The following is a 25759-nucleotide window of genomic DNA, read 5'->3' as shown; positions in this document are numbered from 1 at the left end:
GAGGCTGGGGAATGACTATTATATTAGAACATGAAAGCATTAATCTAAAAAATACTTTTAAAAAATGCCACAGCTCAAATCAAAATTTTATCCACAGTCTCTCTCAGCTCAATGTCTTTGTATCACTCCTTCCTTTCAAGATCAAGCTTTCTGAGAAAGAAATCTTTGCACTCCTACACTTTCCACTCACAGATTAATCCATTACACCTTAGACTGCATTCACTGTTCTGCCCATTCTGATCTGGATTGTTTTCATTCAACTGCAGATCTGCTCATCAAGATCACCAATTATTACAGTGTTGCTATATCCAATGGACACTTCTGGGTCCTTGATGACTCAGCAGCACTCAATACAGCTAACCAGAGTCCCCCTGAAACACTCTTTTCCTCTGGCTTCCTCCTACCTCTCTGGCCACTCTTTCTCAAGTTTCTTTACTGGCTTCTTTTCTACCAATAAACTAAATTCCTCAGCATTTTTCTCTCTTACTCTACTCTCTCTATAGGTAGATTTTATAAATACCACTAAGATAATCTTCAGTCATTAGCTACAGGCCTACAAGTGTAGCCTAAACTTTTCCTTTGGATCTCAAACTTACTCCCAGCCAGACAATAACTTGGGGTTACTTGCATGGATACAAGAACATTCTCCGGAAGGCTGAGCTGGATTGTTGCCACTGATTAGGTTATAACCTAATCAACTGTTAATACTTCCCTGGAGAAAGTCTAACAGAAAGGGGGGGGGGGGGGTGGGTAACAATGCAAACATGTAAAATGGAGTCACAGTAGCATACAATGGCGGAACCATCCAAAGTGGAGGAGAGGGAGTCTTGGCTAAGTACATTGTACTCCCTGGCCTGCTATCCATGCTTCTGGGAATAACTGAAGCTACCTTAGGAGACAGTGTTCAAGATCAACTCATACTGATTCCATAACTCAGCAAACCACCTTCTAAAACATTTGGCTTCTGATGTAGCAGGGTGATAGCTGAAGGAGAATGTGAGGAAGTTTGTGGAGGTTTGGTTTTTGTTTTAAACCGAACGACAGGAAAACATAGTTGTAAGCCAATTTAGCAAAAGTAGGTAACTTAATAATAAACTTAATGATAAAGCAAAGTCATTGAGAACAAGAAGAGATGGAATCCAGAGCAAAAGTAGAAGAACTGATCTTTGAAGGAAGGTGGCAATGAGCAGATATGTAAGATATTGAGATGTCTATTGATCTTTGGTTCCTCAATGAAGAATATTCATAATAAAAAAACCCAGAAGACAGTCTTTTATAATACAATACAGCTCTGTGGCTTTGGCTAACAAGACATTCAGGTAAAGGTTACTGTCTCATGAGAAAATTAGACTGAATTTGACTTTCAAAAAGTCAGGAAATCTCTATAAAGATATTGGTAAACAAGGTACATAAAATAACAATTTTCTTTAGATAACCACTTTAGGTTGTACAGAGCTTTCCTGAGTTCAGAGAACTCTCACAGAGATATCATGTAGTTGGTGATTCTTGTCAGGATCCTGATTCTAACAAATCCACGTAAGAAGACATTTTTAGAGACAGCTGGGAAAATCTAAACTGGGTATTAGATTATTATAGTTAATTTGGTTAAGTGTTATAATGGCACTGTCATTACCAAAAAAATGTCCACGTGTTTAGAGATGGATGTAGAAATATGTAGGAGTAAAATAGCATGATGCCTGGGACTTATTTTAAAATACTTCTGCAAAAAAAAAGATGGATAAATAAAACAAATGTGACAAATCTTGATAACACTACTGAATCTGGGTGAAGATATCTGGGAAGTGGGGGCAGCGGTTCTTAAATAGTCTCTCTACTTTCCTATGTGTTTGGCAGTTTTCATAATAAAATTTTTAAAAAATTTGTTTCTGAGTATAGGGGAAAAAAATTCTTAATAGATTATTAACATACCACTACCTGGTTTTCCAGGTCTTTTTACCAGGAAGAAAAATATCTACACAACAATGATATCAACAATACCAACAAGATATTAAAAAACTAATTTTTTTTAAGTAATTCAGAAATATAGTTTTCATACCATCCCATTCACTTCAAAACAAAAGTTACTTCTTAGAAACCTCCTTCAAATTTCATGGCTTTCACTACTCTCAACCTCAAGCAATTTTGTAAGCAGTAAATGTGACAATGTGCTGGGAGATGGGGGCAAAAGCAGCCCTGGGCATTGTAGAAAAGAAGAAAACTGCAAATTACATAAATACATATGACTACAACTAATCCAAGGCTTTTTTTTAATCCTTGATAAATTATTAGGGAGACCTAGAGATAAGAAAGACAAGAAAAATATTTTACACATTATGACTATCATATAGATCAAAAAATGATATATCACTACTTTGAAAAACTTAGTATTAACTAAATAAATTTCCATAAAGATCTCCAACCTCCTTCCTCTGTAATATATTTAACAGAAGGAAAAAAAAAAAAACTTCAAAAGAAAAAAATCAGACCTATATTGAGACCCTACCCTACACAGTCTCAATGCAAAAAGGCTGTATAGAATTAGAAGACAGATTTATTTTAACCTATGTTATAGTGTAACTAATAAACTAGTTGAATATTTTTTCTTTCTACTAAATGCGATCAACATTTACAATCTTAACAATTACAAAGCATCTTAATAGTTGATTCTACTTACCCCAAAGGTTTTGGTTTGTGTGTATCTAAGGAGTGCAACTGACATCTCTTGTTCTTTTTACTTTTTGGAATAGCATCTATCATGTCGTTTAGTTTGGACCTAATCAAAAATAAATCATTAAAAGTCTGATTAACATTCATTTGTCTTTAGAATTTTCAAAATCTCTACTTACTACCTTTAAAAAAAATTTTTTTAACATTTACTTATTTTTGAGAGACACAGAGAGACAGGGCATGAGCGGGGGAGAAGCAGAGAGAGAGTGAGACATAGAATCTTAAGCAGGCTCCAGGCTCTGAGCTGTCAGCACAGAGCCTGATGTGGGGCTCGAACTCATGGACTGCGAGATCATGACCTGAGCTGAAGTCGGATGCTTAACCGACTGAGCCACCCTACCTTTTAGTGAGAAGTATATTTGAAGTATTGTAGACATATCCCTTACCTTGAAAATTTCTCATCAAACAAATGCTAACCCAGAAGAGTCTGTATACTTGTCCTCTCCATTCCATTCCCAGGCTGTCAGTATGTTGGAAGAGACCTGTGCTATTCAATGTACTCACTCCCCTAGACTGTATCTGTCTCATTCACCCCTGCATCTGCACTGTATCCAGCAGTGTGCCTAACACTCAAATATTTTATGACTGATTGCTATCTCTCAACCATCTTCCCCTGTGCAAACATTATCTAAATAAGCACTATCCTTGATAAGAAAAAAACCATCAATAGGGGGCGCCTGGGTAGCTGAGTCAAGGTTGGGCATCCGACTTCAGCTCAGGTCATGACCTCACAGTTCAAGAGTTGGAGCCCCAAATCAGGCTCTGTGCCAACAGCTCAGAACCTGGAGCCTACTTCGGAATCTGTGTCTTCCTCTTCCTCTGCTCCTCTCCTGCTCATACTCTGTCTCTCTCTCTCTCTCAAAAAGGAATAAAAAATTTAAAAAATTCTAAAAAAAAAAAAAAAAAGCCATCAACAAAAATTTTGTGCAAATATAGAAATGCGTACAGCTAATATCCACACCCTGCATGCAACCAATCAGCAAAGCCTGTCAACTCTAACTTTTGAATATATCCAGAATCAAATCACTTATCACCTCCACCATTACCACTCTGGTCCAACTCGTCTCTCTCACCTAGCCAACTGCAACAGCTGGCCTCCCAAATGGTCTCCTTGCTTCCACCTTTTGCGTTTACATTCTAGGCTTGGTAGCTGGAGTGATGTTTTCAAAACAAAAATCACAGTATGTTACTTCTCTGTTCAAAAACGTTCCAACGCTTTTCTGAGGCAGAGTAAAATTCCAAAGTCTCTACCACCACCTCTAAACAGAGTTTGGTCTTCAGACCTCTTCTCTTTTCCTATTTACTCACACTTTGGTGACCATTTGATCTTATGGGTCTCAATTATGTACGTATGCATACATATAGCTCAAATACTGTATGTATAGTTTAAATATGATATACATACGCTGATGACACCGTTTTTATCTCTAGAGCAGACCTCTCTAAACTCTACCTGGATGTCCAATTGGTATCTCAAACTTAACATGTCCAAAAGTGAGCTCTGCGAAATTGCTCCTCCTAGTCTTACCCTTCTCAGTAATGGAAACCATTTGTCCTGTTCTTTATTCTTGATCCTGAGATCAAGACCTGAGGCTGAGATCAAGGGTTGGATGCTTAACCCACGAAGCCACCGACGCACCCGTCCTATTCTTTAGATCCCAAATCTGAGAATCATCCTTGATGCCTTCCTCCATATCCATTCTATCCAAAAAATCCTACTGGCTCATTCCTCAAAATATATCCAGGATCCAACCATTTCTTACTACCTTTGTGACCACCATACTGGTCATCATTATCTCTTGCATGACTTTAAAACGGCTTTTATTTCTCTGCCCTTCAACCACCCTTCCACTTATTCTTGACACAGAGATCAAAGTAAATCAAAATTCAAGTCAGACCATGTTACTCCTCTACTCAAAACACTCCCAAATCTTCCAGTCTTACTTAGAGTAAAAAACAATAAAAGGGGCACCTGGGTAGCTCAATTGGTTAACTGTCCCACTCTTGGTTTTGGCTCAGATCATGAACTCATGGTCCATGTGATCAAGCCCCAAGATAGGCTCTGTGCTGGCAACACAGAACCTGCTTGGGATTCTCTCTCCTCTCTCTCTTCCCCTCCCCCACCCCAGCTCTCCCTCTCAAACATTAAAAAAGCAACAACAAAAACTCAGGATGGCACTACATAAGTAGGCTTTTTATTACTCCTCTGATCTCACCCTTTTATGTTTATTTTTGAGAGAGAACACGTGTGCACATGTGCAAGCGGAGGAGGGGCACAGAGAGAGGGAGACAGAGAATCTGAAGCCGGCTCTGTACTGACAGCAGGCAGCCAATGCAGAGCTCGAACTCACAAATGGTGACATCACGGCCTGAGCCAAAGTTGGACGCTTAACCAACTGAGCCACCCAGGTGACCCCGGTCTCATCTTTTATTACTATTCCCTTCATTCATCTGGCTCTAGCCACAATGGCTTCCTTACTGTTCTTCAAACAGGCCAGGAAAACTTCAACCTCTGAAACCTTACAATTGCTGGCTCCTTCTCTTCCTTCCCCTGGATATCTACATGGTTTACTTACTCATTTCATTCAAGTCTACATTCAATGTCATTTTATTAGAGAGGCCTTCCCTGATCATCCTCCATATTAAATCCATCCAACCACTCATCTCCTCTACTTGTAACTTAACTGACAGAGCATATATTTGCTTACTGCCTGCCTTTCTTCATATGAGAACAAAAACCATATAGTCATTGGCACACAAAAGATACTCAATAAATTGTTCAAGTTGAACTCAAAGCTTTGCCCCTACCAAATTTAGTAAAAAAGCTACCAGTGTTACCAACAAAGTCATCTTCCCCTCATTGATTATACTTACCCATGTACATAAAATAAGGTATAAAGCTTCTTTGCATCAGTCATGCAGCTTCGAGTTACAGACAGGACTCCCTTGGGGCCTACTGTCAGGGGTTCAAGGGCAGGATTTCCAGACTCTACAAGCTGGGAAAAGAGGCGCTCCACACTGCGACGACAACCAACACATGGGACAAGCTGAGAAAGTGCACTCAATACTTCCCGTGATGTCACCACCATGGCAATACTTAGATCTTGCTGCTTAAGCATACTATGTCGCTGAAAGAGAAAGAAAGAAAATTGAAGAACAGTCCTTGAGACATAAAATTTCTCTTGACTACTTCTGGTTCCTATTTTTGTGTAGTAAGTACAACCTGGAAAGGGCTTGTGATCTCTATCTGCAACTGAGTCAGAAAAATAAGTCGGCTTTCCCCATGGTGTACTGAATTTGCTCCACAAAGCTCCTGTTTTGGCAATTAAGGTATAAAAAACTCCGCTTAGCCTGTCAGGACTTAACAGTATGTGCCCCAGCATGGTGAAAAGCAGCCCTGGATCTGGAAATTTAGTGTTTGTTCACTGAGTATTAAGCTTAGTACACTCACTTGAAATAAAAATTTTAAAAGGCAGAAAATAAAGGAACAACACAGCTTTGCCATGTCTTCCTCTCAACTTTTAACAACACACTATGTTTAGCTACAGGAATCAGGTTAGGATGATGATCACGTACAGCAGCAATTCTCAACCTGGAGGTATGGGCAGGTGTTTTACGGATTAGTAGGAAAGAACAAGGCCTATTTTACCCATGTAGGAGCCTACAGTGAGTAACTAAAATGCTGGTGCAGCATATGAATGTTATCTGTTGGTTATGACAAGGTAGAAAAATGACTGAGAATCTCACCACAGCTGTAGAGAAACGGGCAAAACTCTAGTAAATAACTTTTACCCGGATGGAGTTAGTTATACTACAAATAATGCTTCCAGCTTTACAAAAAAGGATGGGAAAGTAAGATACTCCTAAGAATTTTCTCACAGTTACCATCAACCTTTCATTTTCCAAAGTAGAAAAAGAATTTTGAAGTAACAATTTACCTTCCATTATCTTGATTACATACAGGGTTTTATAAAATATCACAGTTTAAAAATTAAATAAAAATCAAAAAAATTAAATAAAAATCATAAAATTTGCAGCACAGGATTTTTTTTCTTTTTTTTACTTGAACAAACAATCAAACAATCACTACAGAAGAAAAACAACAAGTTCTCAATGAAAAGTTATATATTTTACCTTTCAAAAACAAGCAAAGATGGCTTGGTGAAACTAAAGCCTTAGGGACACAGAAAATGATAACATCACCAAATCTCTTTCACATAAGAGCAACATAAATATATTCATTGTTGCACTAGTGAAAGAAAGCAATTTCAGTGCAATCTTAAGGCCTAGAGAGTCCTAGGTATTAATACTTAAAGCTAAAATTTTAAATGACTCTTCAAAACACACACATACACCATTTAAAACATTGATTTTTAAAAATATTACCTGAATAAACTGCTTTAGTTGTGCACTATTATTTTGATGCCCATCGAGATTTAGTACGTTGTCAGGAAATTCCATCACCATCTTAATATGCAAAAGAATGAAAATCAATTATTTTATCTTCTTTGAACACATGCTACAAACTATTTTATAAACTCCTAGGACAGAAATAGACCCCTAAAGCAGGATTTGCATATCCCGGTCCTGCCCCGTCAAAAAAAGTTAGAAACAAAACAAAACAAAAACTCAAGTTATCCACATTTCTAAAGCCAGAAATGGTATAGTAATTAGAAGCAAGGACACCGAAGTCAGGCAAACAAGAGTTCAACTCCCAGCTCTACCACTTACAATCTAGGTTGTAACTCTGGCAAGTTACTTAACCTGTTTGATTCTAAGCTTCCTCATTTGTAAAATGAGTTTAAGTAATAATGTTTAAGATCTCATAGAGTAGGTTGTGAGGATTAAATTACATTTAAAAGTGTTTGTTGCAGTGCCCAATAATAACATTTAATAAGTAAAATAACCTGATATCTTACATTAGACAAGCATATTTTTAGCTGTTTCTTTTAACTACAAAATAGGGTAAATTTTATAATGTAAATGATCATGGGGCACCTGGGTGGCTCAATCGGTTAAGTGTCTGACTTCAGCTCAGGTCATGATCTCACGGGTTCATGAGTTCAAGCCCAGCATGGGCTCTGTGCTAACAGCTCAGAGCCTGAAGCCTGCTTCAGATTCTATGTCTGCCTCTCTCTCTGCCCCTCCCCCACTCAGGCTCTCTGTCTCAAAAATAAATAAACACTAAAAAAAAAAAATTGTTTTTTTTATAATGTAAATGACCATACACACAATATATGAAATACTCAGAACAGTACCGGGCACATACTAAATGTCTGCTCTGATTATGAACAAAAAGGATATAAGGTATTTATTCAACTGTCAAAACCCTACCAGAGGAAGATCATGGGGAATTACTAATTAGCACATGTCACTTGATCTGTGATACCACTGATTATGAGAAGTACCATAGTTACATACCACTGAGAAAGAGCCATTATAACTGTTAGCTGTCAGCAAATGAAAGAAACATCCCAATTTCAGAGATATTAAAACGTGGGGGCAAATAAAGTATGCCTTTCAAAACAATGAAATAAAGTAACACATTTATATCTTAACTAAAACATTGTTAAAGGTATCAAACATACTGTGCTAGGACAAACTTCTATTTCTAGATGACAAGGATCACGAACTCCTACATACTCAGAGTGAAGTCATGATAAAAGACCCATTTGAGACAAAAACAAAACACTACAAATACCCCAACCAGTTGAACATGATCTTAAAACTAATTCCTCCTGCACCAACCAGCACCACAAAGACCTGCTTTTTTAATAGTGGTAACCATTCTTTTTCCTCCACATTAGACATGAGAGCCCTAAAACATGCTTGTTCTAACAATAAACTAAAGACTGAACAACAAAGACAAGTGTAAGCAATAGATTGATCTTTTCTTGACTTGATGGGGGGGGGGGGGGGAGAGGGAGTACAGGATATGTGAAGTAGAGACAAGTGGATACGAAGGACGGACAATGATGCAAGCAACAACTCAACACTCCAGGACTCCACTATATTTCACAAAACGAAAAACTCCAGGTACAATATGATTCAAATGACTGTATGTGTGCATTTTCTTACAGAAAAAGAAAATACATGATATATTAGATGTGGCCTATCTCTAGGCAGCGAAAAGATAGAGGACTTTTTCCTTTATGTGTTCCTACCTTTCCCAAATTTATTACAATGCACATATACTGTTTATTATCAAGGAGAAAAACTAGTGTTCCTTGCTTCCAATTCTATATTCATTATACTGTACTCAAGAGACATGCTTCCATCTCAATAGCTTTTACTGTTCTGGAAGTTTCTTCCCTCATATAGATTATATATCCAAATCTCATAGGTTCAAGGATCAATTATCGAATTTCAGGTTAATCGACTTCTCTCTAGTTTTCCCTCTCATAGTCTTATTAATGTCTCCAAGAGTGTTAATTAATTACTATTAATATCTCCAAAGAGTAGTAAGAGGGGAAGCCATTTAGCGTAGCTTCATTTACACTGGGTATTGTTCTAAAGAAGCACTTTCATATGCTAACTTTACCAACAGTACTAAGTAAAACTGGTCACTGGTCTGCTTTAACAAGGTGGCCCTAAATGAATTGGTGAGAATGACAGAAATAAATGGGCAAAAAAGTCTAATGATCCATACTATTATATTTAGCAGTGTTTGCTCAAATTAAAAAAAAATTAATCCCCAGACTTCCAGGTGAATTACAAAGCTGTAATCATCAAGACAGTATGGTATTGGCACAAAAAATAGACGCTAAGATCAATGGGACAGAATAGAGAACCCAGAAATGGACCCACAAATGTATGACCAGCTAATCTTTGACAAAGCAGGAAAGACTATCCAATGGAATAAAGACAGTCTCTTCAGCAAGCGGTGCTGGGAAAACTGAACAGCAACATGCAGAAAAATGAACCTGGACCACTTTCTTAACACCATACACAAAAATAAACTCAAAATGGATGAAAGACCTCAATGTAAGACAGGAAGCCATCAAAATCCTCGAGGAGAAAGCAGGCAAAAGCCTCTTTGATCCTGACAGCAGCAACTTCTTACTCAACACGTCTCTGGAGGCAAGGGAAAACCAAAGCAAAAATGAACTATTGGGACCTCATCAAGATAAAAAGCTTCTGCACAGTGAAGGAAACAATCAGTGAAACTAAAAGGCAACCGACAGAATGGGAGAAGACATTTGCAAATGACACATCAGATAAATGGTTAGTATCCAAAAATCTATAAAGAACTTATCAAACTCAATACCCAAAAAACAATCCAGTGAAGAAATGGGCAAACAACATGAATAGACACTTCTCCCAAGAAGACATCCAGATGGCCAACCGACATATGAAAAATGCTCAACATCATTCACCATCAGGGAAATACAAATGAAAACCAGTGAGATACCACCTCACACCTGTAAGAATGCCTAACATCAACAACTCAGGCAACAACAGATGTTGGCAAGGATGTGGAGAAAGACGATCTCTTTTGCACTGTTGGTGGGAATGCAAACTGGTGTAGCCACTCTGGAAAACAGTATGGAGGTTTCTCAAAAAGTTAAAAATAGAACTACCCTATGACCCAGCAATTGCACTCCTAGGTATTTATCCAAGGGATATAGGTATGCTGTTTTGAAGGGACACACGCACCCCAACGTTTATAGCAGTATTACGACAACAGCCAAAGTATGGAAAGAGCCCAAATGTCCACTGATGGATGAATGGATACAGATGTGGTATATACATACAATGGAGTATTACTCAGCAATCAAAAAGAATGAAATCTTGCCATTTGCAACTACATGGAAGGAACTAGAGGGTATTATGCTAAGCGAAATTAGAGATACAATGCAGATGAACATAAAGGAAGGGAAGCAAAAATAATATAAAAACAGGGAGGGGAACAAAATATAAGAGACTCTTAAATTTGTAGAACAGAGGGTTACTGCAGGGGTTGGGGGGGGGGGATGGGCTAAATGGGTAAGGGGCATTAAGGAATCTACTCCTGAAATCACTGTTCCACTATATGATAATTTGAATGTAAATTTAAAAAGTTAAATTAAAAAATTAATAATCCCAATTATTAGATCCATGAAAACTCGTAGAAGATAAAAAATAGTTAATAGTACTGAACAGTTAACTCACATTATGTTATCTGGAATCACTACACGGTTTAAAACACAAACAAACTGAACTGTCAAGTCAGAATAAAGGTGTAGGATAAACTTTCAAAGCCATGTAACTTAACAGAACACTGCAGGACACTCAAAATCTACCATGTAAGCAACTAACACCTTGATTTGCATTCTCACCGGTTTGGTACAAATGTATCAAACAATTACATATCTACTGCCACCATAAAAAAGAAAATTAAGACCAAAGTGGCCAATTTAAGGAACAAAGAATGCCTCTTATTTAACCAAATCAAGGTCTCTCCTGCTTGGTTCATAGATGAAATCCTAAATTCTCCATATAAATGAATTATTTTTATTCTTATCAACTATGTTTTATTGTTTCAATAATTAAAGCAGAGATCAAAGAACAAATCTAACATACTGAGACCTACCAGCTGACCTTTAAAATATATATAGTGTAGGGGTGTCTGGGTGGCTCAGTCAGTTAAGCATCCAACTCTTAACTCCAGCTCAGGTCACGATCTCCCGGTTCATGATATGGAGCCCTACATTGGGCTCTGTGGTAATGGTGTGGAGCCTGCTTGGGATTCTCTCTCTCCCTCTCTGCCCACCCCTTCTCCAAATAAACTATAAATAAAAATACGTATTATTTAATGGGATAATACCTGCATTGGGAATCCTTTCTAAAAGGTACAACAATGCACAGGGTGAAAAAAAGTTTCTTAATGCTCATTTCAGATCATTTCATTTTCATCAAACTAGTAAAGATAAATGTCAAGATTGGGTCTATTACCGTGTTTTTCCTGTGTTTCACTGGCTTGGATAATTCTAAATTTTCTCTTGTACTTAATCTATACCACCCTGGTTACAAACTCTGCACTTAATATTTTAAGTGTCCTTGCCTTTCAAACACTTACAGTAATGGCTTTTTACCTTGCTGTTTTCTGGCCAATCACTACATGCTCTTTAATGTTGAGAGAAGACAGTAAGAAAAAAGGAAAAAGAGAAGGCAAAGAGGATAGTAGCACTATTTTTCCCCATTCTTTAAAACCACTTCCTTGACTTAATATTCAGTTTCTAGGTTACCTAGAGGAAGACAGTCATGTAAAATATTTCAGGTGTGGTTTCACAGAGGCATCATTAGTGTTCTGCTTCATGATGAGGCTGCCTATCCCTAGCTAGCCAAAAATAGAACCAGTCACTGTCCTGCAATTACTGTCTTATAAAGTTTATTGAATCCATTACCCACTTTCACTCTTGAATATCTGTCCTGACCATAAATAATCTGTTTTTAGCACATTTTCACAAGCTGTAACCAACATTATTAAATTTTTATTTATTATTTAGCTTTACTTTTTTACTTCATCCTCACAGGTATTTATAACATCTATCGCCTCTGGTAAAATCAATTAAATACCTAAGAGTTGTAAGAAAACACTAAGTACTAAATTTAACAAATGCTAAACACCTAATCCCCAAGTGGATATGCCACCATTTATTATGTTTTAATGTCTTTGTTAAAAACCATTATCAAGGTCACACCTGATGGCTCAGTTGGTTAAGCATCCCACTCTTCATTTTGGCTCAGGTCACTATCTCACAATTCTTGAGAACGAGCCCCATGAAGGACTCTGCACTGACAGAACAGATCCTGCTTGGGATTCTCCACCTCTCTCTGCACCTCCCCTGCTTGCTCTCCCTTTCTCTCAAAATAAATAAATATACTTAAAAAAATTATCAGGGGTGTCTAGGTGGCTCAGTCCATTAAGCGTCCATCTCTTGATTTCGGCTCAGGTCATGATCTCATGGTCCGAGCCCCACGTAGGGCTCTGCATTGACAGTGTGGAGCCTTCTTGGGATTCATTCATTCTCTCTCTCTCTCCCCCCCCCCCCTCCCCCCATGCTCTCTCTCTAAAAATAAATAAGCTTAAAAAAATATTATCTAAGTCTTTAGTCCACTTAGATTATTTGAATTAGGAGAGTAAACTGCATCCCAGCAATATTGTAGCAATTTGACAGCATGTGTCAAGAACTTTATAAAAGGTTCTTATCCTTTGATCCAGTAACTGTAGTTCCAAAGCCTGAGGAAAAAAAAACTTTAATGGAGAAATTTATGCCTTATTTATATCCCTATAGCATTATTCATAGTAAAAAATAGAATCATCCCTATATCCACAAAGGAAAAATGATTAAATTATGGAATGTTACACAACAAACTACTACATGGTCAGTAAAGCTACTTGGGGGTGCCTGGGTGGCTCAGTTGGCTGAGCATCTCACTCTTGATTTCAGCTCAGGTCATGACCTCAGGCAGTGAGATGGAGCCCTGCACTGGGGTCCTTGCTAACAGTGTGGGGCCTGCTTGGGATTTTCTCTCTCTCCCTTTCTCTCCGTACCTCCCCTGCTCATGCCTGCTCTCCCTCAAAATAAGCAAACATTGGAGGAAAAAAAAAAAAAAGGTGCTTAAGAATGAGAAGAGCAAATGTCCTCAGTATTACATTCAGCAAAAAAAGCGAGATATAAAATGTTCTAGTAGACAATACATTTCAACTCTGTATCTATGTGTCTTTGACTAGAATTACAGCAAATGCTGCTATATCCTTAGTTATCTCTGGGAAGCAGAATTAAGAAGAATTTTTTTGTTATATGGTAATTTTTAAAGACTACTTTGTAAGGATATAAATTTTGACTATTCTTTTAAAAACTACTCACTTGAAAACTATAATTCTTCAAAAATGTCTCTAAAATAAAATCTGTAATCTGTCCATCTGCTATTTTATAATTCTAGTAACACAAAAAGAATTTTGGCCATATAGCATACCACTTTTATAAATATTCCACTAGCTTACTTATTTGGTATTTTCTTAAATACACTTATATCAGCACTGTACTCTAGTATTCAAACCACAAAATTACAAAATGAGTCTTAAATGTGGATTCAACATGCCACATAAGAGGAGGCTACTTCCTCATATACAAGCTTCTCGATTTTATTTTACAAATCCTAAGGTAAAATCACAGGTTGAACTAAGGATAGAAGTTTCAGCTTCTGTTACCAAAACAATACAACATCTGTACCTGAATTGTGAAAGTTGTAACCAGGCTTAACACCTAGGTCCTAACAAAATTCTAAAACCACTTTAAAGATCACACAATGTTTTTTCAATACCTACGGACCCTAAGAACAAAGACCAGACCAAACGTTAACTTCAGGGATACACTGCCATCAAACTATCAGTGGACCAGTGAGAGCATAAACTTCTGCTACAGGCATCTTCCCTCCTTCTTCCCCAACAGGTGTTTGCTCTGCATTCTTCTTTTAAGTAGTATTTGGTAGAACAGTTCTGAAAGAAACTTATTTTCTTAAATATAATGCATTCTTGACAAGAATTTTCACTAAGCACCATTCAGGGACTATGCACAAGTTCTGAGACAAAACAATTAATAGTCCCACTCATTCCTAGTGACAAAAACCAATCTAAAGCCAAGAAAAACTGTACCTTTTGCTAAATTAATGCTATTGTAAGATATTTAAATTAAATAATCCTAAATTTTATTTGCTTTGGCCACAAGTCCACAATACAATAAAAGCAAAACTCAACTACCAGGTTCAATCCAATCCCAACTTCTCTGGAGAAATAAGTACAATAATATACCACAGTGCAAGGTTCCATCTTTTTCTATGGAAAATTTTAGAAATTAATACCACTGTACAGAGAATATAAAAACACCCACTGCTTTAAAGTTCTATATGACAGATGTATCAAAGCTGCATTCACACAAAAGGTGGTTATGTGACATAAGGAGAGAATCAGTGTCTATAAAAACTCAAATTTATGTTGGTTTCCCCTATGTTTTGATATCATACATTCAAAAGTAATCTTATGTCTAAACCCATAAGATTTTTTTTAAACATCAAAGACATTCTGGGACAATAATCATAGAAGATTGATACCAAACTATGGTGCTCTAGAAAAAGTGTTTGTGTTAGAGTTGGAAGAGAAAAAAGTAACAAATGAACATCTATTATTTTTCAAATTGAGAAATGCCCTCATTTCATTTGATCAGAGTGCTTGTTTTTTTTTTAACTTAAAATACAATTCCGTTACACTTTTAATGCAAAAAATGCAGAAATCATAACCAAGATATACAAGCACTTTCAAATGCACCAACACAAATTCTATTTACCTTATGTCAGGCCAAATCTACCTTTTTCTATGAAAAAAAAATATATACATGGGTAAGTATAGATGCTTTCACTTAAAAAGTTCTAACAAATCAAGTCATTGAATAGCTCTTCTAATCCTTTTAAAAGTACTGCAGCTCAATCAAATTTTAATTGAGACTGGCAAACAGAAAGGCATAGAGTGGCAGCTCTACAATGACTTGCATTTTATATTAAATTTGAAAAAACTTCGATATTTGCCCAAAAAATTCAACAACAAAACAGAACTGCCTCTGAAAAACAGAAAGGTACTTAATAAGGCAAATGTAATAATATGAAAAGACTGAGTTACACCTATCAAAACAGGCAAATGTATAATACAAAGCTTCAGCATCATCAAAATGCAGATTTCAAAAATATTTGGAAAAGGTTCATTTCATTTCTTAAGAAATAGTGGCAACTGCACTCATTTCCTGTTCAGATTCAATTCAAATTTCTGCCATTTCCTTTCAGAGGAAATAGTACAGCAACACAGGGCAGAGGGTCAGTAATGCTCTACTATCATCAACTCTAAAAAACAAAACTACCCTGAGTGGGTTTTGACACTCAAAATGAGCAATCAGCTTTTTATAATGCTCTTACACATTCAATAATTTTTGCTTCATTAACAAAAGGAGAAAAGGCTACCTGTAAACTAAAAAATAACTATTCCCAAGAAAACCCATTTTGAAGAGTCACGGCTTAGCAATACAATAATTTCAAAGAGTTTTAATATACTGGGCGATATGAGACTATTTGCAATGAAACCAAATCATTTTAGTGAAATCTTTCCTGTACAAGAGCATGTCACTCTGCCCTCAGTAATTATGCTTCTGTAGTGAGCTACAGTATTGAGACAGAAAATATACAGGTAGCAGTGCAGCTGCGACATTTCCAGATAATTAAGACTCCCCGAGGGTAGGTGGATTCTGTAAAGGATAGGCCCTAAACGCCCAGGATCCTTCAACCCCTCTCCGAGACGCATGCTTTGGCAAAGGCAGCGTCTCATAAAGGGGCAGGGGAAAGGAAGAGGGTTCAAAAAGGAAGGAAAACCTGGCGAGAGAGGCTCGAAATGCTTACGGAGCGCTGGGCTAGGAGCCCGCAGAGGTTACCGTGCGACACACTGCAAAGGCGAGTTTGTGGGGCCTGCCGGAGAGAAGGCCTCGCCTAGGAGTTGCAACACACTCTTTCTCCAGTGCGCAGCGCTCGGCCTGGGGGAGGGGGAGGAGGGAAAACAGCTGCCAGGGGAGCGGCGAGCCCTGCCCGGCCCGCTCACCGTGAGAGTGTCGTCTATGTAGAGAGGAATCTGTCTCCTCTCGAAGGGGAACTCCTCCTCCCCGTCCCTGCACACTGCCACCAGTCGCGCCATCGTTCCCGACGCTGCCGTTGCCACCGTCACCACCTCCTCCCAGCTGCCGCCGCTGCTACTGCTGCTCCTGCTGCTGCCGCTGCCGCCTCCTCCCAGCTCCTGCCTGCAACAGCCAAACCCCGCGAGCGTAAGCACCCGCCGCCTCGCAGCACTTTCGCCACGGGGGTGGGGGGGAGGGAGAAGAGCAGGAGGGCACGGGAAAGCGGGACTGCGTTTCCCATCACCCGATTCCACACGCGCTCAGCCAATCAGCGCCGAGCAGTGCCGGGACCCGCCCCCTCGCGCCTCTCGCCCTCCCCAGCCCCCACCCCCGCCGGCCTCCAGTCAGGGTCCAAAGGAGAGGCGGAAGGGACCCATCGGCCCCGGGGCTTCCCCAGCCCGTCACCAGAGTCCCAGCTCTAGGACCCCACCCACGGCCTCAGCACCACAGCCCACCTCCTGCTTTCCGCCGGCGGGGACCCCTTCCTCCCCTTTCTTGGAGCGCCCCGCCCAATCAGTCCCCAGGGCTGCAGTTGCCCGGCACGACCCCGCCCCTGGGAGGGGTCGACCCCGCCTCAGCTCTGCGGAGTCTGTAGAGGGAGGCGCAGACCCCTTCCTCACCCTCCTCGGAAGAGACCTCTCGGTTCTGACCTTCACCGTTTTCCTGGTCGCCTCCCTGACCCCCACCTCTGCTCCCCGTTACCGGCTGACGAGGCCCGCGTCAGGGCCGGCCTTGGCGGGAGCGCGGCTCCGAATGCCGTTTCCTCTCCAGGCTCAGTCAGCCGCTCGCGCCACGGGGAGTGGGGGAGGGAGGGCGGGGGACGTGGGGAGGGTGGGGCAGGGAGGGGCCGAGAACGCTGGGCGGAGCCCCGCCTCCTCTCGCGATACTGTAGACCGACGCTCCCGGGTCGCCTCTTTCGAAATTCTGGTGGAGGGGGTGGGGTGCTCCCCAGGGTACCTAGAGCGTGTTACCGACCCTTTCCCCCGAGTCTAGCTACCCGAATAAATCCGAAGTAGGGCTGCCAGGAGTGAGTAGGCCCAAACCTCTGTCCCTGGCCGCAGGGGCCTGGGAACGGCTCTCCCGAGGGCCGAAAGGAGCCGAGCCGAGCTGACTCAGGGCCGACCCAAGGGTCGAGGCCCTGGGAGGACTTCGGTAAGTGGGGAGGAGCTGAGGCTTTCGCAGTCAGTGGTAGCAGAAAGCGAGAGTGAGGGAAGGGGAGAAGACGAGCGTCTGGACAGTAAGAGACAAACTCTAAGCTTGGTTTCCAGGCACTTGACGCCGCTTTCCCTGACACCCTGATTGACCAGGGGCCTGCCGCATCACTGCTTCCCTGATTGAGACTGCGTCAAGATCCCACTGAGGGAAACTATTAAAGTGCTGATAGGTTAGTGTTCTAGTTGCTACACTAGAGGCAACTAGGAGACTATCTGGAAAGTGGCCTGTGTGCAGCCTGGCCAGAGAAACTTCTTGGGCCCGGTTAATATTAACAGGGACACAGGACACGGATTCCCTTGGGCAAAAGTACTGGTACCGGCCAAAGGCCCTTCCCCCGACCCTCTTCTGAGAAGCAGATCCGCTGTAAAGAGGATTCATCTACCCTCTGTGTGCCACCACGTACTCATTTTCTACCTTGAAGGCTTTGGAGGCCTGTTGTAAAACCAAAATAGTTGTTGGGAAGTATTTTGCCTATTAAAGTCTTGACGATTTTAAGGATAAATCCATTTGCTGCTCTTAAAACTAATACTGATGACAGATCTATATTTCCTGGTAGAGTATGCTAGAGCAGTGATACTGATCTTTAAAAAGTATTTTGGTCATCACCTGAAATCTTAGAGACTCACAACAAAAAACCCCACAGTGCATCTTTAGCCATGTTGACTTATGACATTGTGTTGTCACTGTTAGGGTAGGTGACATAATAAACGGAAAGAATCATTGTTCAGTCCCAAAGGTGTGATTATTCAGTGAGTATTATTTATGTCTTTTGGCCATGTTAGGAGAGCAGAACAATATGATAGCTTGGATCCGATAGACAAATAGGAAGTGCGTGCAGCTTTTGACAGGTTAGATTACATAGCCAAAATCTGGACTTTTGGATGTGTCATGTAAAAACATTCCTCTTAGGAAAAAATACTGTGGGTTTTAAGATCTAAAGGTGCTCTTATAAAGAGTAAATTAATGTACCTACTTTATACCTCGTTTTATTTATTTATTTTGAGAGAGAGAAAAAGCACAAGTGGGGGAGGGGCAAAGAGAGAGGGAGAGAGAGAATCCCTAGCAAGTTGTGTGCTGTCAGCACAGAGCCTGATTTCAGGCTTGATCTCACAAAGCGAGAGATCATGACTAGAGCCAAAACCAAGAGTCGGATGCTTAATCTACTGAGCCACCCGGTGCCCGCCCCCCCGCCGCTTTATACCTTTTAAGCTTCCTTTGGATTGTAGTTAGTAAAGGACATTGAAGATGACAAGTTCAATATATAGGTGCTGATTTTAATTACTTTCATTATTGAGCACACACTGGGTACTAGCAAAGAACTGAGTATTCACCCTGGGGATTTAAATCTTAAAAAGGCATTGAAACCCAAATATAAAACATGATGAGACCACAACAGTCTCTTTCCATCTGCGATTACTTTCCCTGATTTGGATTTGTTTTTTATTAAGTAATCTCTGCATCCAACATGGATCAAACTCACAACCCTGAGATCAAAAGTCCCATGCTCTACTGACTGAGCCATCCAGGTGCTCCTGGGTTTGTCTTTTAAATCCACTAAATACACTGCTTAACAGTATCTTTGGACAGTGTTTCACATACTTTAGGTATTCAGTGAATACTTACTGTAAGGTTAAAAAGGTAGATAATTTGCTAGATAAGTTGTTCTTTCTCAAGCAAGTAAGGTGATATAGCCTGGGTGCTCCAAATATGATAAAATCAATATTTGAGGGGAAATGCTTAGAAAATTATTTCACTGGGAGCACCTGGGTGGTTCAGTTGGTAGGGCATCTGACTTCAGCTCAGGTCATGATCTTATGGTTCGTGGGTTCGGGCCCTGTGTTGGGCTCTGTGCTGACAGCTCGGAGCCTGGAGCCTGCTTCGGATTCTCTGTCTCCCTCTCTCTCTTTGCTCCTCCTCCACTCATGCGTGCATGTGCGCTGTCTCTCAAAAATAATAAAATAACATTTACAAAATTAAAGATTATTTCACTGGAAAACAATTTTTAGAAGTTTTATCTATTGGGGGGGGCGCCTGGGTGGCTCAGTCGGTTAAGCGTCCAACTTCAGCTCAGGTCATGATCTCACAGTCTGTGAGTTCAAGCCCTGCTTCCGGCTCTGTGCTGACAGCTCAGAGCCTTGAACCTGCTTGGGATTCTGTCTCCCTCTCTCTCTGCCCCTCCCCCACTCATGCTCTGTCTCTCTAAAATGATTAACATTAAAAAAATTTAATAAAAAAGTTTTAACTATGTATCTTCTTAATTTTAGAGCAGGCACTCATTTTCACTATTGGTCTAGCTTCAGCTAAAACCAATACTGCTGCAACAAATATTTCATGACTTAAGTCATGAAGAGAGCCTTTAGAGAATTTAGAGAGCCTTTAGAACCTAAGAACCTTTAGAGAACTTAACTCTAATTGACAAAATAAGTTATTACATAAAAAAGCCATTTGTTGCCTATTTTAAAATTTCAATATAGGTATTGTGAAATACAAGGTTGAAGGATTGGAAAGGCCAGGAAAGAAGGCAGTCAACAGCAGAGGACATTTTGCTGGTACCTAGTAACAGTTGAGTGATGGAGAGGTGATAAATCATCAACAAAATACCATTCTTTTTCTTATTTGGTCCCTAATGTGTGAGAGCCAGCCATAAAACTCAAGCATGAATGAGATATGACTATTTGCCAAGCTACTTAGGGTTTAAGAGAAAGAAGAGGACCTAATTTTTCCTTATATTATTTCTTATCTTCATAGACCACACATAAATTCCTGTGGAGCAAAATAAAACTTTGTATGATTTATGCATCATATTGGACATCAATGCTCAATAAAAATAAAACTGGTTGCTATCTTCCAAACACAAGCTAGCTATTGATACATATTGGTAGGTATCTCCAGTTTAAGTTGGGTAATTTAAAGTCATGGGAATGAATCAATTCCTTAAGATCATCGATAGAATAAGGTCCTAGACCACGTTATACTCTTTTTTTTCCCCCTTCCTTCTCTGTCTCCACAAATTGATAGTTGAGGGTCACCTAGCTGGCTCAGTTGGTGGAGCATGGGACTCTTGATCTTGGGTTTGTGAGTTCAAGCCACATGTTGGGTATAGAGATTACTTAAAAATATTCCAAAAAATTGACTGTTGAAAATTAGCTAATTAGAATAACTTATCGTTGTTTTCATGATAATAACCACATTGTTTTACGTGGTAGTAAAATCAATAGCAGAATGTAAATTTATTTAAATTGCCGTGGTTGTCCAAATCTGAGGATCTGTGAATTTGGTTTTCTTCTTCATGAGCTGACAGTGGGAAGTTTTGTTGTGTCTGTTGAAAATAGAGACACACAAGGAGCCTGGGTGGCTCAGTCAGTTAATTGTCTGGCTTCTATGCAGGTAATGATCTTGCGGTTCATGAGTTCCAGCTCCCCACCAGGCTCTCTGTCAGGGTGGAGACTCCTTTGGATCCTCTGTTACCCTCTCTTTCTGCCCCTCCCCTGCTCGCACACATTCTCTCTCTCAAAAATAAATAAAATTAAAAAAAAAAAGACACATTTCCTCCACTTAAATTTTTTTAAAGGGAAAATAATGTCTACAAGTTAAAATATAAGCCCCTCGAAGGCAGGGACTGTCTTACTTTTCGTTTCCCCAGTATCTATACCTGGTACATTGGAGCTCAATAAATGAACGATCTCTTTCTCTTCTATAAACTAGAACCAAGTCAGCATGGTCTTTTCTTACTAATTGTTTTGTTTTTATTAAGCTATTTCATTAGCTTTCTCTTACATGACTTTCATAATTAGAGGTGGAAAAAACATAGAGTACACTTTGTTTTTTTAAGTTATGATTCATTATCTGTAATTGTGAGACATAAACTTGAGAGATATTTAAGACCCGGAAAAGAATGAAGGAGCAGTTACTGACAAGAAGCAGCAGACCAGTTAGACAACGTGATCATTTAGTCATCAAATAATTTAAATTACTTTTTTTTTTTTTAATGAGAGAACAATATTGTTAGAGTCTCCTCAGCTTTCCAGCTTGGAGACTCGAGCCTATTTCAGATTGTGGGTCTCCCTCTCTCTCTGCCCCTCCCCTGCTTGTGTTCTGTCTCTCTCTTTCTCTCAAAAATAAATAAACATTAAAAAGTTAAAAAAATAATAGATTAATTCCAAATATCATTGATTATAGTTAGCAAAAATGCCACATAAATACTAAATTAGCCATTAACATAATAAATTGAAGTAAACCAATTAGTGTAATAGTCATATTTAACGACTTAAGGAATAAATTTTTAACTAATTTAGAGGCAGCTGATCAAAACAGAAAATTGAAAATTTAATGTTAGAGGAGGCTCCACCCATACTACAAAAATAATCCAGGTTGCTTACCAAATATAAAATTAACTTGAACATTCTGACCCTTGCCTATTTCTATAATAATTAGATTTCTACTTGAAAATAGAAAACAATAGGCAGATTTTAGTTCTTTTTTTTTCCACTTAAAAAAAAATTTTTTTTTTTTTTTTTTTAGCATTTATTTATTGTTGAGAGAGTGCAAGCAGGGGAGGAGCAGAGAGAGAGAGGAAGACACAGAATGTGAAGCAGGCTCCAGACTCTGAGCTGTCAGCACAGAACCTGACACAGGGCTCGAACCCATGAACTGAGATCATGACCTGAGCCGAAGTCAGATGTTCAACCAACCAAGCCATCCAGGCGCCCCTTTTTCCCCCCACTTTAAACAATATACAGGGAACATTATAATCAGAAACTAAGAATTTTATATTTTTAAAATCTTAACATTTTGAACAGCTGGTTCAAATATCTACTTAGTTTTTAAATGACTCAAATTCTCAGTAGGATATTAAACTTTAATATAGCTTAGTTGTATTAAATCAGCCTAGTACATGATTTTCTCACTGGTTCTCTTTCCCTTTAACATAGTAGATGAGATAAGGCCCCTGCCTGCCTCTCTAGCTTATTACTTACTCCTGTTTTCTGAACTCCAGCCTTGAGTTTCAAGATGTACTAGTTATCCTCCCAACTCAGGACCTTTGCTGAAGGATACATTCTACCTAGAATGCTGTTTACCCCTTCCCTTAACCACACACATGGTCCTCAGACCATCCATCAGCTCTAGTTCAAAAAAATACCATCTAGGAGCACCTAACTGGCTTAGTCTGTAGAGCACACAACCCTTGATCTCAGGGTTGTTAGAGCCCCATATTGGGTGTAGAGACTACTTAAAAATGAAATCTTTAAAGAAATACCATCTGTGGGAAAAACTTTGACTCTACTAGGTCAGTTCTTGATTTGACACTCTTGGCAACCCATACTTCATGACTTAACACAGTTTATAATTGTTGTTCAGTGTCTGTTTCCCCACTAGATTGCAAGCTCCAAGATATCAGGAAACCTGCTTATCATTCCTAGCATAGAGTTGGCTAAAAAAATAATCAGTCCCAAAGTAAAACTATTGTCTCATAATTACTAGGCATGTAAACTGCATCATACAATTCATTCCATTTGGAGCATTTAACTATTTTCTGACTTTGTGGTATTTAAGTATTTGATTATAAACACTTGCTTTCATATACTTAGGCTTTTTTAAAAGGTTAAAATTGAGCAAGTAAAGAAGTGTTGACAATTCCACAATTCACACTGAGATGTTTTCATGTAAATTTTATTATAAAAGTCATACAATAAATTCACATTGAGATGTTTTCATGTAAATGTTATAAGTCATACAATAAAAAAATACAGAATGGTATGTAATAAGATAGAAAGTAAAAATCCCCCTCACCCTCCAATCTTTCAGTGTCACAACTGCAGTTTCTTTAAAATACTGAAATTTAATAAATATTCTAACGAGTCACAAGACTTGTTTCTCTATTGGTTTGTTTTATATAGTGTTGAGACACATTAAAACATTAAGCATCATTTATAGAGGGTTGAAAAAAATATGGTTAACACTGGGTTGCCAAAAGCCCATTTTCTTCACATTTAATATTCTTCCTCATTAAAATATTGCTCTACCACAGGTACTTCCTACCCATACTGATCACCAAAATTTTATTGTCTTATCTTGCAAGTGTAGCACATATATAATTAAACAGTTGGTAAACATATAGAGATTGAGCACAAATAAGGCCCACAAAGTACTGCTGTGTAATGTATCTATCAACAGGTTGATCAGACCAGTAGTTATATTTGACAGCAAGAAGAAAATTAACTGGTTTCTGTTCATAGCTGTGATTAAACAAAGACTGGGTTCCTTTCTTTCAGCTTCAGAGACCAGAGATTCTAAATGTTTTTTATTTGTGACAGACGAATGGATCAGTTTCCAAGAACATGGTACCACAGCCTCTTTAATTAGAAATTTGGCAAAACTCAAAATTATATCACCCAGTAATAAACTACTAAGAAGGATCAGGCTAGAAGCAACTATCCAAATACAAAAGGCTAAATTGGCCATTCTCCGAGATACTACTTCTACATTTACCTGAACTATGTAGAGAGATATGAAGAGACTAATAGCTGTCAGCAAAATACAGTGGGCTGCTTTTATCCAGTCTTTGACATGTGATCTTTTTTTAAGCATATATGACCCTGTTTGCACGCCAGCCATATGAATTGCCACATACCCCAAGGTAGAAATTATTCCTTCTCGGTTGGCATTTAATAAACCAATCCTTGTGCCACTACCATCAGTGCCATACAAAATTAACCTTTTCAGTGGGGTAAAGTCAAGGGCCAGCTGGTATAACACAATAATGCTGATTGCCACAATCCAGGATTTATTGAGAGGAAAAATAATCAAAAGCAATGATGTTATCAGTTTCACAACTATTAAGGTAAAGAAAAAGTTCCAATGAACTCCATACTCAGTCAAATGTTCCTGATAGCCTATGGCTTTTATAATGACTAATCGTCCTATTCCTAGGAAGACTAATGGCCAAACGGAGTACAATGACTTTGTAAGATAATAAAATCTGGACTCTTCTGTGTATTTTTTCCTAACTTCTGGACAAACCATTGCAGTCCCAAAAATAAAACCTCCTACTCCAAAATCCATCGCTCCTGTCCCATAGAGCTCAGTTTTGGCAAATCTTCTGGGAAAAAGTGGAAAGTCCACAGCCAAAATGGCAATAGCAGTAAATGTACTGTTAATTACACGGAAACAAGAGATGGCTGGAATGTATTCAGATTCTATACTGATTTTCAAGAATTTTTCAAGCATTTTCTGGACAGGCATTCTGGCACAAGTTCTCCTGCAGTATATTTGATAGAACAGCCCTGCCCCACAGATAATTACAGCAAGGTGCTCAAGGAGGACAAATGAAGACAAAATGGTCAAAGTGGCCACCAGGGGAATTATTAGGAAAACAAAGTCAATGAAGAATCTAGTTCTCCAGGTATGTGAAGAACACAAGTGCTGTGAGAGAATGATCAGGAGCCCTCTGCACACGATACAGAGTGCAGGCAAACACAAGCCCTGGGTGACTTCCAGCACGCTGGTTCCATTGTGGTTACTGACAAAAGCTTCCTTCATCTGCTTCTGAGACATTTTTTTCCTTCTTCCTGTGAAAATGAGCAAAGGGATGCATTGGAAAAGCAAAGTTCTTGTGGAATTGACATATATATGAACCTTACTGGATTTTACCCTTATTCTTAGGTTTCAGAGCAGAACTTTAGGCTGTAATGATTTCAAATCAGAGCAGAAACTAGAATTTGTGATTTTCCTTCCAAAGATTGTGGGAAGAAACCTAACACTAACACATCAGGAAAAGGATGTCATACTACTAGTATGAAATTATTGGTTAAAAACCTTTAGCTATTCTCAGTATAAGGCAGACTCAAAAGGCAATTTTGGATATAACCCCTGAAAATGTTATCAGTCAGCTAGGAATTCCTATTACAAAGTATAGGATAAGTCATTAAGATTTTGTAATACAAATTGAATACACCTAACTAATGACTTCAAGTCAAAGCCAAGAGGGACAGGGAGAGAAGGCATTTAAGTACACCTTGGAGTACTTCAGTTTGTGTGAACAGCCTCTCTGAACCATTGCCTCCAGTACAAAATACTAGTTCTCCAGTGACATCCAGAGCTCCAGGAGTCTCCCTACCTCATTT

General features: G+C 39.1%; 2 protein-coding genes across 11 annotated transcripts in view; both read right to left on the bottom strand.

Moving 5' to 3' along the window:
* Nucleotides 1-17226, bottom strand: part of GGNBP2 (gametogenetin binding protein 2) — a 34644-nt gene extending 17418 nt beyond the window's left edge. For 4 of the 7 annotated variants that reach the window (XM_019424053.2, XM_053892785.1, XM_053892786.1 and 1 more), the window contains exons 1-5: nucleotides 17042-17154; nucleotides 16349-16544; nucleotides 7114-7194; nucleotides 5602-5855; nucleotides 2675-2773 (exon numbers count right to left, since the gene is read on the bottom strand). In XM_019424053.2, the coding sequence (XP_019279598.1) occupies nucleotides 2675-2773; nucleotides 5602-5855; nucleotides 7114-7194; nucleotides 16349-16441 (527 nt within the window). In that variant the 5' untranslated portion in view covers nucleotides 16442-16544; nucleotides 17042-17154. Of the gene's footprint in view, nucleotides 1-2674; nucleotides 2774-5601; nucleotides 5856-7113; nucleotides 7195-16348; nucleotides 16545-17041 lie in introns of all 7 variants that reach the window. The other 3 variants (XM_053892784.1, XM_053892783.1, XM_019424056.2) reach the window with 3 other exon arrangements.
* Nucleotides 17227-23290: 6064 nt separating this feature from the next.
* PIGW (phosphatidylinositol glycan anchor biosynthesis class W) overlaps nucleotides 23291-25759 on the bottom strand; it is a 40750-nt gene continuing 38281 nt past the window's right edge. For 3 of the 4 annotated variants that reach the window (XM_053892791.1, XM_053892789.1, XM_053892790.1), the window contains one exon: nucleotides 23291-25204. In XM_053892791.1, coding sequence (XP_053748766.1) covers nucleotides 23685-25190 — 1506 coding nt within the window. In that variant the 5' untranslated portion in view covers nucleotides 25191-25204 and the 3' untranslated portion in view covers nucleotides 23291-23684. The remainder of the gene's footprint in view (nucleotides 25205-25759) is intronic. The other variant, XM_053892788.1, reaches the window with a different exon arrangement.

This window comes from Panthera pardus, unplaced genomic scaffold, assembly GCF_024362965.1.
Source record: "Panthera pardus isolate Hobbes unplaced genomic scaffold, ASM2436296v1 HiC_scaffold_3, whole genome shotgun sequence".
Lineage (NCBI taxonomy): Eukaryota > Metazoa > Chordata > Mammalia > Carnivora > Felidae > Panthera > Panthera pardus.
The sequence above is the reverse complement of the archived record's forward strand: the minus strand, read 5'-3'. Positions and strand labels throughout refer to the sequence as shown.